At 37.8% G+C, this 20,033-nt stretch overlaps 1 protein-coding gene across 1 annotated transcript; it reads right to left on the reverse strand.

Annotated features, from left to right (window-relative positions):
• Nucleotides 1-1,617: 1,617 nt before the first annotated feature.
• LOC104902754 (uncharacterized) lies at nucleotides 1,618-3,902 on the reverse strand. Its single transcript, XM_010690655.4, has 2 exons — nucleotides 3,729-3,902; nucleotides 1,618-2,216 (listed from the first exon to the last, which is right to left on the reverse strand). Exons 1-2 carry the CDS (start codon nucleotides 3,838-3,840, stop codon nucleotides 1,867-1,869), a joined length of 462 nt encoding a protein of 153 aa, XP_010688957.2. The 5' UTR covers nucleotides 3,841-3,902; the 3' UTR covers nucleotides 1,618-1,866.
• Between the last annotated feature and the right edge of the window lie 16,131 nt (nucleotides 3,903-20,033).

Genomic DNA, 20,033 nt, shown 5'->3' on the forward strand with positions numbered 1-20,033 from the left:
ACCCTACGTATGTGCCTACAGCAGAACAAGTGATTGATGTGCTAACTAAAATTCTCACCACTGACTAGCACCAAAAGCTTCTCTCCAAGCTGGGCGGTCAGTCTTCTACCTCTCACTCTGCTTAAAGGGGAGTGTTGAGGAGGGTACACTGTTGCTCTTCCTACAGCTGCATACACTACATCTCTATGCTCTAAGAAGATTTGGGTGTGTGGGATCATGTGCCAATGATCAGCAATCAATTAGTGTTGATGTACTGCTGTCCTTTTTTCTTTTTGTCCTGTAGTCCTAAAGGCTGTTGCACAGCTGTCTATGTTGATTCCATGTTTGCCTTGTCATCATGGTTGCTCTTAGGTTTAGCATACTATTTAACCTCTTGTAAAGTGCCGTTGTAAGGAACACAAATGGAATGAAAGAAATCTGGATTACAGAGAACAATTCTCTCTATGATATCATCACTGTTATTCAGATATTCTTAGTATAAATGTCTTTATGTATGTAACGATGCTTAATCTAATATAACTACTTCCTTTGGCTTAAAAAAAAAGACACAATATATACATAATCTTTATTCAATTCAATACACCTAGTTATGGATGTTCGCGGGTTATTGGGTTGGTGCGATTTGAGATTTAACCCAACCCAAAACGCAAACATACGGTTTGACATTTTTCTAACCCAATCCGCACCACATTTTTGCCAAACTAACCCAAACCGAACTGCGCAAAACGATTTGGTGCGTTTTAATCATTTTTTTCCTCGGCAACATTAGTTTTGTAATCTAAGAGTAAAAAAAAAAATGGAAATAAATATAAAGAGCCAAAATTAATATAAAGTTTACATCATAATTAAACATTCTGCTCAAATCTTACAACAAACAAGAAACATTATGTCCAAATCTTACACCAAACAAAGGAGAGAGAAAACAAAAAAGGCACGTATGCCTCATCACACCTTAAACCAAACTAACCAAAACACTTAACCTGTATTTGAGTGGATGACTAGATGATATGACTGCAACTACAAAAACCTAAGCTAAATACCTAATACACGTATTTAATCGTATTAAATGGTATAGTGATTGGCTGTAACTTGTAAGCCACCTTATTAAGTGTCTTTCTAAAAATAAAAATAGATAAAATAAATTTTTAACAAATCATATAAAATTACAAATATGATGCGGTTTCGGTTTACAAATATTAAAACCCAACTCAAACTGCAGACCGCAGTTTGCTTGAAATCACAACCCAAACCGCAATTTTGAAACCGCAAATCAATCCAAAATGCGAAAAAATGGTTTGGATTGTGGTTTGGTGTTGTCCAGACCGCACTCCGAACAACCCTACTGACGATACACCTAACAAGAACATGATGACCAAGATGACCCAATCAATTCGATTACCACCTCTTATACCCACACCTATAAACTGAACCGATTACTTCTAGCCTAAATTAATATAGCACGCACGTTTGCGAAACCGAAACATATCGTTTTTTCAGGGAGCAAGTCAATCAACAGATAGACATGAGTGCTATTGTATTCAAACTTGAAAGACAAGAAATCTAAATCTAGTTGGCTGATCTACAACATGCATTTTACCAAACATTTAAGCCCATCACTTAAAAGTTGAAGATATGTTATTAAATCACAGATTCTCTTTTACTGGTTACACACTTAAAACAGCCATAGTATCAGACTGTGAGTCTATCACTACTTCACTAGCTTACGGAAAATAACATTTAACCTCTCATTCTCAGTTTCTCACACCATGATCACCGTACTTATACTTGCTAATACAACTCATACACAATACTTCTGTAAGCTAAAAACTTCACGAAACTAAAATGTTGATACGTTATTGGTAGTTCTTAGTTATGAGGCTTGGCCTCAACGTGCTTCTCAGCGGCTTCACCAGCATAACGGCAGCACCTTCTGCAGCCATTGTATCCGCGATAGCAGCAACCAAAACGGCAGTATCCACCGCCTCGTCCGCCATATCCACCTCGACCTCCATAGCCCCCACCTGGATAGCCACCGTATCCTCCTCCAGGATTTCCTCCATACCCTCCTCCGGGATTTCCTCCGTATCCTCCTCCGGGATTTCCTCCGTAGCCTCCGCCGGGATTTCCTCCGTAGCCTCCGCCGGGGTATCCACCATATCCGCCGCCTGGATATCCTCCGTACTTGGCATCCTCCAGCTTGCCGTCAGCTTTAGTATCTGCAATATGTGTCACGTTCATTTATGCGAAATTTGAAGTCCAAATTAAAAAAAAAACCAAAAACATGCACCTCGTTTTAGGTTCGAGGAAAGACTAGTTGTTCTTTTGTGTTACGCAAAGCCAGGCATTTTCGATCTTTTTTCCAATTTCACCCTAAAGATTAAGCTTTGAAATCAAAAATGTCGCCCCCCCCCCCCCCCCCTTAAAAAAAATTTAACCGATCGATTTTCTTGGTGTATCAACTGAAGTACGCAAAACGAGGCAAACCTGTAATCCTAATTAATCCCCAACTAACGTTTATTTAACGGAATGTTACGATAGAAAATTAGTCCAAACTACAATACTACCATGTAGAATCTAAAATAAATTTGGATATCAAATGCAAAAGTCAAAAGTACAGTATAAATGTAGAATTCCCCTTATTTTTTTCTTGATTTGGGAGATTAAGTTACGTGTTTCTAGATTTAGAAGCATCACTTATCTTCCTCATTAGTCTGTTCTTTTCAACTTATTTTCATAATTTGAACTTATCTTAACTTATTTGAACTTCAATAAACTTATATGAACTTATTAGACCTTATTGGTCCTTATTATTGACTTTATTTGAACTTAGTTAGACTTATTAGACCTCCTTTTATGAAGGAAAAAGCTATATGCAGCCCTGAAGTTAAAAATGGAAAAAAACAAGCATTAACTGATCATTTATTACATAGATTAATGCAAACTTTTGTCATAAATTTACAGCTAAATTCCATTTTAAGCAATGTATTTATGTCTTATATGCAGCAGCATAACCCTTTTATGAATATGTAAATCTTGAATTTTCTTATTTTTGCTGAATTGAGTTTATTTAAACTTATTAGTCCTTGTTAGACCTTAACTAAACATATTTGTATTTATCTGAGTTTATTTTTTCTTATAAGGACTTAAAACGAGGTGAACAAAATATCCTGATATACGTAGAAATAAAGTATATAACAGCTAGTAGTACTCTCTCTCTTGTCTTCTAATCTACTCCTTCATGCAAGGTAATTCTCCTTACATCTAAAAAAAATCTTCATACTTTTGTACTATTCACATAATTTTTTTACTTTATCCATCACTTATGATGTATACAGAAGGAACAAAGTTATTATGTAAAGTCTTGTTAGATTCAAAATAAACTTTGTATTATTGATAGTTAAAAATATTAATATATAGTCAAAGTTATATGCATTGATAATAAGAATGAAAATCAGTTTACGTAGATTGAAAAAAAAAAAGATAGTATAATAGGAAGATTTTTTTTTTATTAAAATTTGTATAGTCTAATCATGTATCTATTAATTAAAAGAACAATAATTTCCCTAAAAAAAAGATCAGTAATCTCCCTAAAAAAAAGAACAGTAATAAATTAATCAAAATTTGAGAATGCAAAATGAATAAAGGACAAGTAATTTGACATGGAGTAGTTGTTTATATGATAAGCATGCAATAAAAAAAGAGAAATGAAAAATGCGAAGCTAGCTTACCCTTGATATGTCGAGTAGTGGAAGTTTGGCTCAAGTCTTTTGCTGCTGCCTCAGAGGAGATTAGGAGAACAACAGCCAAAAGACCCAACAAAATAAAAATCTTAAGACCCATTTTGTTTTAACTTCAATTAATTGCTAAGAGTTTAGGATTTGATTGATGATGAATTGTGAGTGTATTTTCATCGCTTATATAGGCATTCAGGAAGGTTGTGAAGGAACCAAAACATAATGACTGAATATCAATTGTGGTTGGCTGTTGAGAATTATGAGTCACAGCAAAGAGATTATTTTTGCATTTAATGCTTTCTCCCATTAGCTTTTACGTGCAAGTCAAAGAGTTCACTCTGAAAAAGTTAAGAGACAAATTCTCAGTTTGGTGTCTAGATTTAACATAATTTCAACTTAGTGATATGTTGTTAATCATACTTTAGTGTTTAAGGCAAATTCTTGTTCACCTGTCCAATCGATCCGATCAGGGGCGGGTGCTTCGCCTGCGCAAGACGCGCGACAGTGCAAGGTCTCCCGAAAATAAGGGCCCCAAAACTATTCTTTATTTACTAGTTGATATCATATGCTACTAGAAAAGGTAAGTTCGTTTAATGGTAAGTAGCTAGTAAATGAAAGTACCAAACATTGATATCACTTATTCGATAACATTATATGTAAAAGGATAGAATAGTCTGTAACTAGTCATAAGCCTGTATAAAACTATTGAATGCCAAGTTAACCTACTCAAGGTTAACACAATTATTCTTCACACTTGCACATGGTATCACAACCAAGGTTTTTCTAAAAAAAATTTCGCTCTCCAAAAATAAATTTTTTCTTTCCTTTCGTGATGGATTTTTCGGCCACCTCTTTCGCTTCTTTGGCCGCCTCACCGCCAGCGTCGACCTCCGGTCCGCCGTTGCCTCCGCCGGCGATTACCTCCCCTGCAACGCAGCTGTTTGGTTCATTCTCCTCCCAGGCCGGCCTGCCGCATGATCTCCGGCCTTATCAGATGTCCGCCGCCGCCACCGCCGCGCAATATTCCGGCTTCTTCTTGTCCCAGCCGTGGGTCCCGTACGACCACATAACCTCGGCGCTGCACAATACCGGTTTCCTCTTCGCGCGCCTTCCCCCGGTTTCCTCCAGGCTTTCTGGCCTCCACGCCGATCACGCCCACCGGCGCCGCCCAACCGGGCCCCTTTTCTTCCCTGCCGGCGTTTACACACGGTACACCGCCACCCCCATGTCTTCCAACTCGACGCCTTCCTTCACTCTTCCGCAATTATCGGCACCTAATCTTACGAACTTGGTAACCATTACTCTATCTTCTCCTGAGGATTATCTTTTACGGAAAACGCAAATAACTTGCCTGCTGCTTTCTCATCAATTACTTGGCATTGTTGATGGTACTGCTATTATTCCTCCTGCTACTGTACTTGATGAATCTGGTAATACTGTTCCTAATGTTCACTTTTGTGAATATCTGCGTATTGATCAGCAAGTAAAATCATGGATTTTTGCTACTTTATCTCGTGATGTTTTTGTTGATGTTCATGATTTGCATACCACTGTTGATATTTAGAATAGATTACAGTCTCGCTTTATGCATGCAAGTATGGCTTGTTCTATGGAATTAAAGGGACGTTTTACTCGTATTAAAAAGAATGATTCCCAATCTATGGATGGTTATTTAAGGAAAATAAAGGTTATTGCTGATTCTCTTGCTGCTAATACAATGTCCTGTGTCAAATCAGGATTTAGTTTAATATACCCTTTTTGGTCTGGATCGTGATTCTGAATATGATCACATTGTTACTACCTTGTTGCATTATCTATTCCCTATTAGTTTTGATGATCTAAGGCCTAAGTTGCTCCTTCATAAACAAAGATTGAATAATTCGAGGGATGGATCTGGTCCCTCCTCTCATCATGCCTTACTTGCTGTTCAATCTGCTGGTTCTAGATCAAGTTCCTCCACAAAGTCTACCTCTGGAGGGAGAAATCGGGGAAGAAATAATAGAAATCGTGGTGGTAACAATAATCAGAATGCTCGTGGTAATAATGGTGGGAATGGGGGAAATAATAATACTCGTGGCTCTGGAAACAACAACAATAACGCTAACCGGGAACGCTCCAATGGTATGAGTAAATATTCTAACTTGTCATCCTATAGTATGCCTTACCTAGATTATATTACTAATGATTTGTCGTCTGCAGGGAGTAATCCATCAAGTAGCAATGTAAACTCTACCCCTACTTCCGATACTTGTGGTTTATGTTGGTTTCCAGGTCATCAAGTTGTCTATTGTCCTCAACGTTTCAATTCCAGCTTTGTTCCCTCTTCCTTTGAAAGTGTCACTCGAGCCTTAGCTGCACTGTCTGTTGGTGGTGAAGCTAATGATTCAGTCTGGTACCCGGATTTGGGAGTTGCCTCTCACATGACCCCTCAGGATGGTACGTTTTCTGCTAAAACTCCTTATACAGGGTCTAGTTCTGTTATATTTGGTAATGGTACCTTACTCCGTATTAAAAGTACTGGAAATTTAACCTTAAAAACTACAAGTCGTCCCCTCCAATTGTCATCTGTCTGTCATGTTCCTAACTTAAAACATAATTTATTATCGGTTAACAAGCTGTGTCATGAAAATGACTGTGTTGTGAGTTTTGATAAAAATTCTGTTTATGTTAAGGACCAGATAACGGGGGAGGTTCTGCTTCAAGGAACCAGTAAGCAAGGTGTCTACCCTCTTCAGCCCAACATTGTCCCTCCTGAGCCTTCAGTTCCTGCTTTTCTAGCCACTAAGGAGTCGGGTGACATTTGGCATGCTCGTCTGGGGGATACATCTTCTAGCATTTTAGGATCTTTATGTTCCAATAAATATATCACATGTACCTCTAAGTTTCATGATGATGATTGTGTTGGATGTAAGCTAGGAAAGATTCATCGTTTACCTTTTGATTCAGTTGAACATATTTCTACATATCCTCTATATAAAATTCACAGTGATCTTTGGCAATCTCCTGTTTTGTCAAATCAATTATTTCGTTATTATGTTGTGTTTGTTGATGATTTTTCGCCCTATTCCTGGATTTATCCTTTACGTTGAAAATCGGAAGCTTATTCTAAATTCCTTATGTTTCAAAAGATGGTTAAAAACCTTTTTAATTGTAAAGTTAAAATATTTCAAAGTGATGAGGACGCGAATTTGACAATTCTCCTCTTCTCCAACATTTTTCTGACAATGGCATAATTTTCCAAAAATCTTGTCCCCATACTCCAGCTCAAAACGGTGTTGCAGAACGCAAACATCGTCATATCATTGAAATGGCTCGTAATATGATTATTTATTCTGACTTTCCTGCTGAATTTTGGGTTGATGCATCATATGCCGCCACTTACACTATCAATAGATTACCCAGCTCGGTTTTAGGGGGTGTTTCTCCTTTTGAAAAATTATTTCATCGTGCCCCTTCCTATCAAATTTTTGAAAACATTTGGATGTGAATGCTTTCCTTTGTTTCTAAACTCTAAAAATCACAAATTGTAACCTAAGTCTAAAACCCGTGTTTTTATTGGATATGCATTGGATTATAAAGGGTATAGTTGGTTTGATCCTACTACCCAGAAAGTATTCACTAGTCGTCATGTTCTTTTTCATGAACATAAGTTTCCGTATCGTACCATTGTGGGTTCTACATCCAAAACGCCTTACACGTAGCCCCGTGTCTTAGAGTCTGATTGGAGTCCCATAAATGTTGTCCATCCTCCCAGTGGACATGTCAAAAGCTAGTCTTGTCCCTCTTCCACGCCTGCGTCTGCCTGGCCAGTTGCCAGTCCAGCGTGCGCTGAGCCTACCCCCTCCCCCCCTCGTCCGTCGGTCTCGCCTGTTGGCCCTCCAGCTTTCGCTGGTTGCTCCACGTCACCCGCTGCCTGGTCTGCTGCCAGTCCAGCATCCCCGGGTCACCTCGCCGGCACGCCCACGCTGCGTGCTGGGCCTCCCTCCCATCCAATGTTGCGTGCTGCTGGGCACGCTGCTGTCCTCCCATCCATCCAGCCCAGGCCTGCTAACCCGCCTGCTGGCTCGCCAGCGCTGGCTAGTCCCGTCTCCTAACCTCCATCGCCACATATTGTTGTGTCCTCCACTCCCTTGCCTCCTTCTACGTCTATCACTGTTGCTAACAACCATCCCATGGTTACTCGTCTTAAAGATGGTGTTTCTAAGCCTCGTGTCTTAATGAACTTAAATACTGAACTTGTAGAGTCTTAACCTACTAATTTTAAACAAGCTTCTAAAGACTCACGTTGGCGTCAAGCTATGATGGATGAATATAACGCTTTGATTAATAATGACACATGGAAGTTGGTACCTCGTAACTGTGATAAGAATTTACTTGGTTGTAAGTGGGTTTATCGGATTAATTATAATTTCGATGGTTTTGTGGAGCGGTTCAAAGCCAGACTTGTTGTTTTTGGCAATCACCAGCAAGCAGTAATTAATTACTTTGAAACAAATCAAGAGTAAAACTAACATTATCTCTAATATTCCACTCATCAAACAAATCAAGAGTAAACTTACCCAACTCCTTACCAGTGTGGGACCCAGGATAATGTCTAAAAACAAGAATTTTAGAACGCAGCACCCAAGTGTTATCAACATAATGAGCAGTCAAAACAGTAAAACTAACATTATTAAGTGAAGACTACAATTGACAAGTACAACACACTTTTCCTTCTAAATTACCTATAGTTGTCTTTCATTAAGCTTTAAGACCAGCAAACTGATTAGTGTAATGCATAAGCATAGTATTCCTAGAAATATGCTTCACAATAGGATTCAAGTAAGAAAGCAATTCCCTATGCTTAGAATGCTCAACAATCAACAATGGATAGCCATGACACATAATAGCTTCAACAAACATACGACATAAAGTTTTTTGATCATAATGCCCCTGAGGTTGAGCAACTTTTACTTTTAAGTAAGCTTCACACTTCTCTAAATGTTTATTTTGGTTATTAGTACCTTATGTTCCCTCAGCACGATAGGTCCTAGAATTACAATGCTTACATGTAGAAAATATCTTACCATCTTCCGTTTAAAACAAAGTAAAGTGCTGCTAAACCTTGGTCGTACACCTTCCAAACTGAACAGGGTCATGAGTTTGGGGAGAAATGGTTTTCTCCTCAACCTAAAGCGAATTTGACCCAATAATGGAGTCCAGTGTCAATTGATTAACACATTTACAGTTTAAACAAGGCAGAGTCTTGGCATTTAGGGTTAGGGTTAGGGTTAGGGCAAGATAAGGGTAAGGGTTAAGGTCATGTTTAGGGTCAAGGTTAGGTTTAGGGTTAGGCCGTTAGGGTTAGAGTTTAGGGTTAGGGTTTATGTTTAGCTTTAGGTTTAGGTTTAGGGTTAAGCTAGGTTAGGGTTTAGGTTAGGGTTAGGGTTTAGGGTCAGGGTTTACGGATAGGGATAGGGTTAAGGGTTAGGGTTTAGGGTCAGGGTTTACGGTTAGGGTTTAGGGTAAGGTTGAACACCCAACACTAACCTTAAACAGTAACCCCTAAACACAAGACCTAGAGACACAAACCCAAAACACAAACCCAAAAACACAAACCCAAAACACAAACCTAAAAACACAAACCCATAACACAAACCCATAACACAAACCTAGAAAACAAACCAAGAAAACAAAACCCGGAAAACAAAACCAGAAAACAAAACCCATAAAACAAACCCACAAAACAAAACCCAGGCCACAAAACAAAACCTAGAAAACAAACACGGAAAAAACGAACCGAGAAACGCAAACCCGGAAACACAAACCCTAAACACAAGCCCAAAAACATAACACTAACACAAACCCAACCACAAAACCCTAACAAAAACGACAAACCTAGAAACTTAAACACAAATCACAAACATATAAACAAACAGCAAAATGAACTATGAACGTAAATAATTAAGAACTTAAGATACATGACAAAAAGTCAAAAACTAATATAATACATTATATTAATGTATTATTCATGATTATTATATACAAGTCACAAGATAATAAAAACGAACACATAATTAATTTAATTTGAGTCTTCAAATCGTAAAATAAAGATAATTGCATAATTTCAGTCTTCATATCGCTTAATAAACATATATTAAAATCAAAAAACCAAATAATTCATGCATAAATTTTTTAGCACAAACCCTAAAATTTCAGATCTCACATATGACAAAGAAACAAAAAAAAAAAACATGATATTCCAGCATATCTTCACCTAATTCTAAAAAACGAAAATTAGAAGACTTACCTGGTTGTGACATACGTTTTCAAATATTAAATTTAGGCTTTTTTGCTTTTTTTCCCTAAGATCTTAAATTTGTTAACCTTTTTCTTCAGATCAACACCTTTTTTCTTCAGTTTCTTGCTTTTTTCCTCATATCTTCACCACAAATCTCAACTTTAGTAATGTATAACACAACCCGTAAATAAGCAAAATCTGAAAAATAGTGTTTTCTTCAGATTTGAGGTAAATAAGATAGAGAGTGAGAAATTGGAAGTTCAGAGAGAAAATGAGAGAGAGATTGAAAAAAAAAATGAGAGAATTTTAGGATTTATTTTAAGGTTTGGATGTGAAATACCAAAGACTAAAGAGGAGTGAGGACCGAGGTCTGAGAGAGAATGAGAGCAGAGTAAACTCGAAAAAAGGCAGAGAAATGGGGGGGGGGGTTTAAAAAGGGTTTATATAGTAGGGAAGTTTAGGCTTATATTTTAGGTCTAATCTGAACCGTTGGATTTTGAGAGTGAATGGCTAAGATTTTAGAGAGTTCATTTTAGATTTCTGATTTTAGAGATTAAAGAAATAGAGGGCGCATATTTAATATTGGCTAATCAATGGTCTCAAACTATGATCCTTGATTTTTTTTTTACCAATGAACATCAAGAGTGACCAAGCACATGGATTTCAAAATATCAATGGTTGGATTTACTCTTTCTCAAATTAAATGGTTAAGGTTAAGACAAGTTTAAGTATTCTTTTTTCTAATTTCTAAATTTATAATTCTACATTCTAGAATCTAGACAAGCAAGACAATTAATCTAGACTTCTAGTATTGATTTGTAAATTTGTTTAGTAATTTGTAATATAATAAATTAATAAAAATTATAATTAAGTTTGATTAGTCTTTTTAATTTTAAACAAGATGTTTCATGTAAAAATGATTATGAATGATGTGAAACTGTTAAGCCAAAGTTGTAATAGCGTAATGTCATAATTATCGTAATACCAATACGACGATACATATAGTAACTTAGCAAGTCATTGCTACGGATTATCAGATAGATGGATCCCCTAGTCCTATATTAATATTACTATCTAACTATACTTACTATCTTAGTAGTTGGTATCTTAGTATCTTTTAAGATCCAAACCTAAAACATCAACGATGAAAGTCGATCAATCTATTCTAATGATGCTGCGTTTATTGTTAAAACCGTGTAATAACATCGATGATCGAGCCCTATCTTGTATGGCGATCAATCCTCTGATGGTTTTGATTAACGTCGAAGACAATCAACAATCTTATGATCATTTGATTGATGTGAACCTTAAGTTAACGAAAATCGATCAATGTTTCATCCTCTACTGATATAATTTCTTCGGCCTATTTTCCCTTAATTGCAGTAAGAAGGGCTGCGTTAACCACAATCCTTGGGCCTTTTAAAAAATCTATTTGCCCTAAACTCACTACTTTTCCCCCTCGTATTACCCACATAGCTAAGACTTGAGAGCCTTTCTCTCTCTCCTCCTATCTCCTCTCTTTCTCCCCTAAACTCAGCCTTAATGGCCTAAGCTTCGAACTGACATCGATGTTCAAACTCTTTATCTCTACTCCTTCATCTTCGTCTTCTTCACTCATCATCATATTGCTCCAATTTATTGGGAATTCTGGTTGTTCGATATTTAAAAGAGGTCTTTAAATGTTCATTTTTTTGGTAATTACTTCCATGTTTCTTCTATTTAGTTCTTATTTTTTCTTTTCGTTCTTGTTTCTTCTATTTCATTTTCAAATCTAAGTTTATTTCGTTAATTTTTCATCTTGTTCAACGCTTTTTGGCATGGTTTAATATGTGGTGATGTTTTATTAGTTAGATTTTACGGTTGAGTTGAGGGCAAGGAAATGGCGTCGAAGGAATTGTTGACAGAAGTAATGTAACCGTTCTCATTATCTAGGTTCTTCAATTACAACAGATTCGTAAATTGTATGTCATCTTCGAATATGTTTGTGAATATTAATCTTCTGTTTGTGCTATTACCCAGTGGCTGTGTGTTTCTTATGTGTGTCATTGGTTGTTGCTTCAAGTTCATGGCAGCTGTGAATATTAATCTGAGTTTCGGGCTCTTAATTAAAATAAGCCGAGTGCATGAAACTGCAATTAAGCAGAGTGCCTTTGGTTAGACTTTTAATTTATATTTTCCTGTTGGAAGGTGCTTCATCTCCTTTTTTTATTCCCTTAACTGTGCTTGTTATCTTAAGATTTAATCTGCCAAATGTGGCTCTTTAGTTCCAATTTCTTTAGGATTTGCTTTATGCAGATAGTTTCGATAGTTTCAATTTGAATGAAATACAGGTATTTCTTTATCTATGCCAAGTTATAAAATTTTAGGTCTTTTTGGTTTCCTCAAGTGGACCCTGGTGTTCTCATTGCTTTTGTTTTATTCCATGATTGGGGGGGGGGGGGGTAATGATCTCAAGCGCATTCGCTTCAAGTATAATTTCGATTTGATTTTTTGTTGTTGTTTTTGGTTTTGATTCGATTTTTGTTTTTTGTTGTTGTTTTTGGTTTTGGAATAGTTATTACATTTTCTCTACTGTCACTTATGATATTTCTTTATCTTATTATCACTTATCAAAAAATTTAAGAACCAAACTCTATAACCAGTGAGGAGAAGGCTGTGATTTTGTTATATTTTATCAGTTTAGAATTGATTTTGTGTCAATTTGACATAAAAATACAAAAAAAAAAAAATTTTTTTGGGGTCCAAAAAGGATGCGGTTTTGGGATAAAACCACAACCCTTCTATGTTAAAAGGGCTGCGGTTTAGGCTCAAAACCGCAACCCTTCCAGCCCTTCATTGTGAAGGGCTGCGGTCAAAAACCGCAGCCCTTCTTTTCTATTGAAGGGCTGCTACGGAAAGGGTTGCTGGCCAAAAACGCAGCTCTTAGGGCTGTTTTGACCGCAACCCTTCCTTATTTTCCATTAGTGATTCTACTTTTCTTATGCTCCGTAGGTGTTTGGAAGCTAGGAGGCTATAGATAGATACTGTTTACTTGAGCATGGTTTATATGTTTCTCTATTTGTCTTATGGCTGCTCCTATGTATGCAAAATTTAACAAGTATTGGGATTAGTATTCTTTGATTCTTACTATTGATATCATGCTTGATCCCCGTTACAAAAATACTTGTTCATGAGTTGTATGCTATTGTTTATTTGGTCCAAGATCTTAATCGTAAGGCTAAAAAGGTTGTTGATGCCTTTACCGAGTTGTATATGCAGTATGCTAGTGTTTATTCTCACTTACAACTCCAACCCTATTCCACTACATCTTCTATGACTACCGGTTTTGATTCCTCCACTCCAAGTTTTGCAAGGTCGCTTGCCCGTCCGTTTAAGAAGGTCAGTCTTGGAAACGTTGGCTACTATGTGTAACATTTGATTCATTTGATTACTTTTACAGTTAGTGATTGTTATTTGTTAATAGTTTAGTGATACTATTTTATTTGTTATTTTTTAGAGTTTTGATGCCAATGTTGCTGCTAGTAGGGGTATTGAAAATGATATGAAATCATAATTCAATGCCCCTCATGCTCCTACTGACCAAGATGACCACTTTGATGTTTTGGCCTATTGGAAACCTATGTGGGCGTTTAGCCTATTTTGTCTCGGATGACTAGAGATGTGTTGGCTATCCTCATTACATATGTGGCTTCCGAGTCTTCATTTAATATGGGGGCAGAATTTTTGACAAAGTATTGCACGCGTTTGCTGCCCAAAATGTTGAGGCTCTTATGACTTGCCAAAATTGGATCTTTAGTTATTCTAAGATTGAGAATGAGGAGTCTCTTGAAGTTGTTAAAGATATAGAGCCTACTGATATTGATTATGTTTCAATTCCTTAAACTGTGCTGCTGTTGTTGTTTGATGGTTGTTGTTCTGGCCTATTGAAAATGGCTGATGGTTGTGTTCTGGGTTTGTGTCATGTTATGGGTTTGTGTTTGTATATGGGTTTCTATTTTTTCCTGGGTATCTGTTTGTTTGTGGGTTGGTTGTGTTCTGAGGTTTATTTGTGTTTGGGGTTTGTTTATGTTCTGTTTTGAGGTTGGTCTGTTGTGGGTTTGTGTTTTGAGTTATTTGCTTAAGGCTTACTCTTTAGGACCAATCATCAGAGATAAGGGCTTAACCCTAAACCCTAAACCATAACCAAAAACCCTAGCCTTAAACCTTAACCCGAGACCTAGACCAAACCCTAGCCCTAACCCTAAAATTATAAACCATAAACAAAATTGTTGGGTTTGGTTTATTTCTTTAATGTCCTTTTGCTTAATAAATGAATGTCCCTTGCGCAAAGATAATTGGTTGTTGACTTGTTTGGTTTTTGGCTACATTTTACTTCACAGATGTTTTTCCCTTAGTGTCACAATGCATCTCTACATTTCTTTTGTTGGCTTGATTGAACACGATTCGTACTTGATTGGTAAGATTGGCTTTGTTATTGTTGATGCTTGTGTCACTTTTGCTGGCTCTCTTGTGTTGTTAAGTTGTGTGGTCAATTAAAGTCGAGTGCTCGCTGATGAGGTGAAGTTTTTACCTGAGAGCCGTAGTTGTTCTTTCTTTTGTCTTCCACCTTTTCCCCCGACTAAATTTATTTAATTATTTTTTGTAATGATGAAATTTGGTCGTGAGTATAGAGGCTAGAAGAAAAGGGTGGGATGGCTAATTGTGGTTGTTTGGTTAGGTTTATAATATGTCCCTTGTGCAAAAGATGATTGGTTGTTTACAACTGTTTTGTGCTACGTTTTACTTCACACACATGTTTTTCCCTAAGTGTCACGATGTGGAGGTACATTTCTTTTGTCTTTATTGGAGTATTGGACATGATATGCACTTGATTGGTAAAATTGGTTTTGATATTGTTTAAAAGACATAGAATTGTGGATACTCGTGTCACTTTTGCTGGCTTTCTTGTGTAGTGAAGTTGTGTTGTCACTTACAGTCGAGTGCTCGATGATGAGGTTAACTTGTGAACCTGAGAGCCATTAGTGATTTTTAAAGAAAATTTAATTTTGACACTTATAAACTACTTTATTATTTATTTTTGGGAGTTTTTCCTTTTGGTTTTTTCTTCCATTATTAGCCCTTATTTATAGATTGTTTTAGATAATTTATTTGTTGGGTGCCTTATTTCATTTGAAAATGTTTATTTGGTTTTTAATATTTCTGTTTATTTAGAATATTTTGAGTTGGTAATTTCAGGTTCATCAACTACAAAAATGGATAAAGGAAATGATAAGGTGATTTATGAGGGAGTTGGTTGTAGGAGATCCCTTAGATGTAATGGAAGTGGTGTTAAAATTCTTGACAAAGTTAGTGAAAAAGGGGGTAAAAAAGAAGGATGTTTGTGTGTTTAAGAAGGTGATTGTGTGTGTGTTATCGTGTGCTGGTCAAAGTCAACGGAAGGTTGGGTTAGAGGCTGCTGGTGGTGTTGAAATGAAGGCTGGTGGTGATGTTCAACATGATGGGATTACTAAGGAGATTTTTGTGAAGGGTGAGGATGGGGCTTTCACTCGTTTTGGGCTTGCAGAAGAATGGGTTTACAATCTGATTGAGGATGGCCATGACATACTATGAGTTCTTGCATCAATGGGGAGTTGGACCCTAAAAAGCACTGTTTTCTGATCATCCGCAAAGGAATCGAGTAGGGCTTATAGTTGATGGTTGTGAATAGTGAAGGACGTAACTTTTTGCTTGCTAGACTATGTGAATAGTAAATTTATGGAATTTTTCGTTTATGCTAATCTAACTATCTAAGTAATGGTTTGACTTTTCATTTAACTTAGTATAATGTAAAGAATGTTGGAAACTTGGAATAAAATGAATTTTTTTGGGAATTCTTTCGTCAAATTTTGATTTTATTTTATCTATATTTGTCCAATTTATATTTTATTTATGTTGTCTAAGTATGCAAGTGAAGATTTAGAAGGATAAAAAGAGTACATGTCCAATACTTATTACATATTTGATATTTCTTTTGTAGATGTTAGAACTTACTTATTTTTTGGCAAATTCTTTCATATTTTTTATGTCATATATACCAAAACAACAAAACTTACTAATACTACTTGGTTTTTATTGCTACATAAGTTATTATTGTTACAATACCGTACAATAGACAACTTAATAACCGCGTGAGGAGTTGAACTTTGGGGATCTCAAATTTAAGTGAGGTGGTTGAATGATTTACGTCCGAACAAATGATAGAGATCTTAATTATGTCTTGACAAATAATATTTGTTAATTACTTTGACCCAAAATAAATGACGAATATTTTCTATTCAAAAAAACAAATTAACCAACTAACTAAACAATAATAACAATAATAATAATAATAATAATAATAATAATAATAATTTCTTAGACGTTAATAATAATAAGAATAATCGAACATAAAAGTTCTGATGAGACCAAATTAGAAAGGGAAAATTCCTCAGGTACCCCTGAGGTTTGGTGTAATTCCGAAATTACCCCCCACATTTGGGGAATTCCTCATATACCTCTGAGGTTTGTGTTTGGGCTCAAGATACCCTTACTATGGACGGAACCCTAATGCCGTCTGGTTTTCCTTCTCTCTCTCCCTGATTTTCTCTCTCCTCCCATTCCGCCACCTACTACCAAACCCCCTCTCCCTCACTCCGACGCCGGCGACCCTACCCCCTCCCTTCCCGATTCCCTTACCCTCGACGTTGGCGCCGGCCAGAATAGCAGAACAGCAGCCTAGGGTGGTGCCTAGGGTGGTTTCGAGGGCGGGTTAAAGGGTTTGAGGGCGGCGTATCTGGGTAGGGAAGGGTAGGGGGTCGACTCACGATGGAAGACACGAAAAGGGTGTCGTTTCCGATAGGGGGAAAGGGGGGAGGGGGGTGGTGTCGGGGTGGGTGGGGTGGGGGAATCGAGAATGGGGAAAGGTAGGGCTAGGATGGGGTGTCGAGGGTGGGGGAAAGGGAGATGGTGGGGTCGCCAGGGCCGGGGGTGTTGCTGTTCTGGCCGGCGAAGGGACACTAGTTAGAAAAATGACGATTTGCGTCGCATGAAAGGCAAAAAGACACAATAAGTTAATTTGCGTCGCACGTAGAGAGGAGTGTGACGCACAACATGGGTACATAAGCACCAGATACGCCCCATTTGCGTCACACATGCGTTAGGTGCATTGCAAAAGCCAAATGTGCGTCGGATTTCCTGACTCATGCGACGCAAATCGTCTCTACCTTGAAAAAAAAAATTCACACTATCTGCGTCGCACCTCTTTTAGGTGCGTTGCAAAAGGATGATTTGCGTCGGACCCCTAGGCCCATCCGACGCAAATCACTTGGCCCACCTAATGGCACGTATTACTTTTCATTTCGCGCCGCACTCTTAAATCCCCACTTAACCCTAAATTCCTCACTTCAACCTTCAAACGCAAACCGTAGATCTCTCTTCACGTTCTCTCTCTTCCATGTCTAACCTATTTACCCTCATCTCTCTCACCATTCTCTCACGGGTTTCATCGCAAACAAGTAATCATCAGATTCTACAAAAGCCAAAACTTCAACTAAGAATCCATTGAAATCCATCTCCATTCACCTGTTTCATCGCAAACAAGTAATCACCAACGCATTTTCCGGTGAAACAGAGGAGGAGAAGGAAGAGACACCTCGTCGCGATTCGATGCAATGGTTAGCAGCGAGCGACGAAGGTTAGAGCTTAATTTCCTTATCCACGCCATTTTCTCTCTCTTCCATTTTTGATGTCTTTCATTGTTGCGAGATCTCAGTGCCGACTGTTGTTGATGGATTGCCAGCGAGAAAGAGAAAAAATCGCGGCATCTGAGTAGTACTCGCCGGCGAAATTTATTTTTCTTCCAAGTTTTCTTGCCGGCGTGCTCGAAGGCGTAGCCAACTGAAAATGAAGATGAAGCAGTTTTTTGATATAATTTTTGTAACTATGTACTTGAATTTTTTTCCTTTTGTTGATTTGCTTATTTTAATTTTCCGTAATTTTTGTATTATTCTGTAATTAGGTTTTGTAAAAATATAATTTATAATTAATGTAAAAATTCAACTTTTTTCCAGTTTTGTTTCTGAATTGCAGTCATTATTTGGTTGTGGATGAATTTTGCGTGAATTATATGCTGGTGATGAATGATGAATCTAGATTATGCTTGAATTATGGGTGAATTATGTGTTGATAAGCCTCATGTGCGTCGCAGATAACACTACATGCGACGCACATGAGTGAGCTAGGCGCTGGCGTGAATTATGGGCTGCTGGCGTGAATTATGTGCGGCTTATAGCCTCATGTACGTCGCACATAGCAATACATGCGACGCACATGAGTGAGATGGGTGCTGGCTTTGCCATATGCGTCGCATGGTAGGTAGGTCCGACGCAGATAGCTAAGTAACTGCATCGCGCTGTTGTCCGATGCAGATCTTGTATTATGATCTGCGTCGAGGCCTGTGGCGTCGGACCCATGTCCGACGCAAATAGGCGCCTCGCATCCGACGCAAATCGTATATTCTGTACTAGTGGGAAGAGGGTAGGATCGCTGGCATCAAAGTGGGTGGTGGTCGCCGGCTGTTGGCCGCCGGTTGGGGGAGGGGGGTTGGCAGTGGTTGGGCGAATGGGAGGCGAGAGAAAATTGTGGGGAGAGAGAGATGGAAAACCTAACGGCGTTAGGGTTCCGTCCATAGTAAGGGTATTTTGAGCCCAAACACAAACTTTAGGGGTATCTGAGGAATTCCCCAAATGTGGGGGGTAATTTGGGACTTACGCCAAACCTTAGGGGTACCTGATGAATTTTTCCAATTAGAAAAGTTCATATCACATCAAACTAGATCAGAAAAGTTCAGATTAAATCAGACCAGATCATAAAAGTTCAAATTAGATCAGATTATATCAGAAAAATTCAAATCAGACCAGACGAAAAGAACATAGCCTAAATCACAACCTGTGCTCCGCCTGTAAATCTCGCCCAGCCAAGAGGAGGGGGTGCTCCTCTGTACAACGGAGTTGGCGCTCCTCTGTACAACGCAACGGATGCTCCGTCCTAATTCACCCTCAAACAGAGAAGTTCTAGAGAGTAGGAGCGACTTCGGACCGGGGGCTCTAGCACATCGTACGAAATCAATGATGTTAAACGAGCCCATAATATAATGAGCCAAGATAATATGTGATAATACAAAAACACCCTCGCCAGGAAATAAGTCTCACATATTAGGCCATAGCCTTGCTAAGTCCATAATAACTGAAGGGACGAAAATAGCCCTGTTGGAAGTACAACTCACAACTTAAACAGCTCTCCATAAATAGGGATTGCATCCCCATAACTCATGTATCTAATCTCTATCACTTGAGAACTTCTCTCACTACCTTCTCCTCTACAGAGTTATTTACCGACTTGAGCGTCAAAAGGGGGATCCCGAAGCACCTCTTGATATAGATTTCCTATTTTGCAGGATTCTAATAGCTTCAAACAAGACTTGCTCAAAATAAACGGGGACATAGCTCAAGACGACTCCTCAAATATCATATCCAAGTTTTTTTTACCGAAACATCAAGCTCCTACCTACTGCTCAGGTTAGGTATAACTTTTGTAATTCACACTCACCCGCTATCCAACACAATTATATTATATACAAATATATCCCTTCATATAGAATTGACATAACTTCCAACAAAAATAAAGTATATACAGATGTACACCCTTCATATAGAATTGACAGAATACAAAATCCGTCAATTTATACCCATTTGCAATCCCTATTATTCTTGTAGTGCGACTTTTATAAACATAGTATTGTAATTAAATAACAAATGGTCGACGGCAAAGGAAAATTAACCATTACTAGCACAATATATGGTAGAAAAAGATTTCAATCTAAGGACAAATGAATTATCCGTAATTTATATAAATTAAAGTATATCGTTACCCCTTCAATTTAAGGACAAATGAACGGATGGGGTAGAGTTGTAATGCAAAGTTAAAGACAGATCGAATCCATG

Source organism: Beta vulgaris, chromosome 9 (genome assembly GCF_026745355.1).
Source record: "Beta vulgaris subsp. vulgaris cultivar EL10 chromosome 9, EL10.2, whole genome shotgun sequence".
In the NCBI taxonomy this organism is placed as follows: domain Eukaryota; kingdom Viridiplantae; phylum Streptophyta; class Magnoliopsida; order Caryophyllales; family Amaranthaceae; genus Beta; species Beta vulgaris.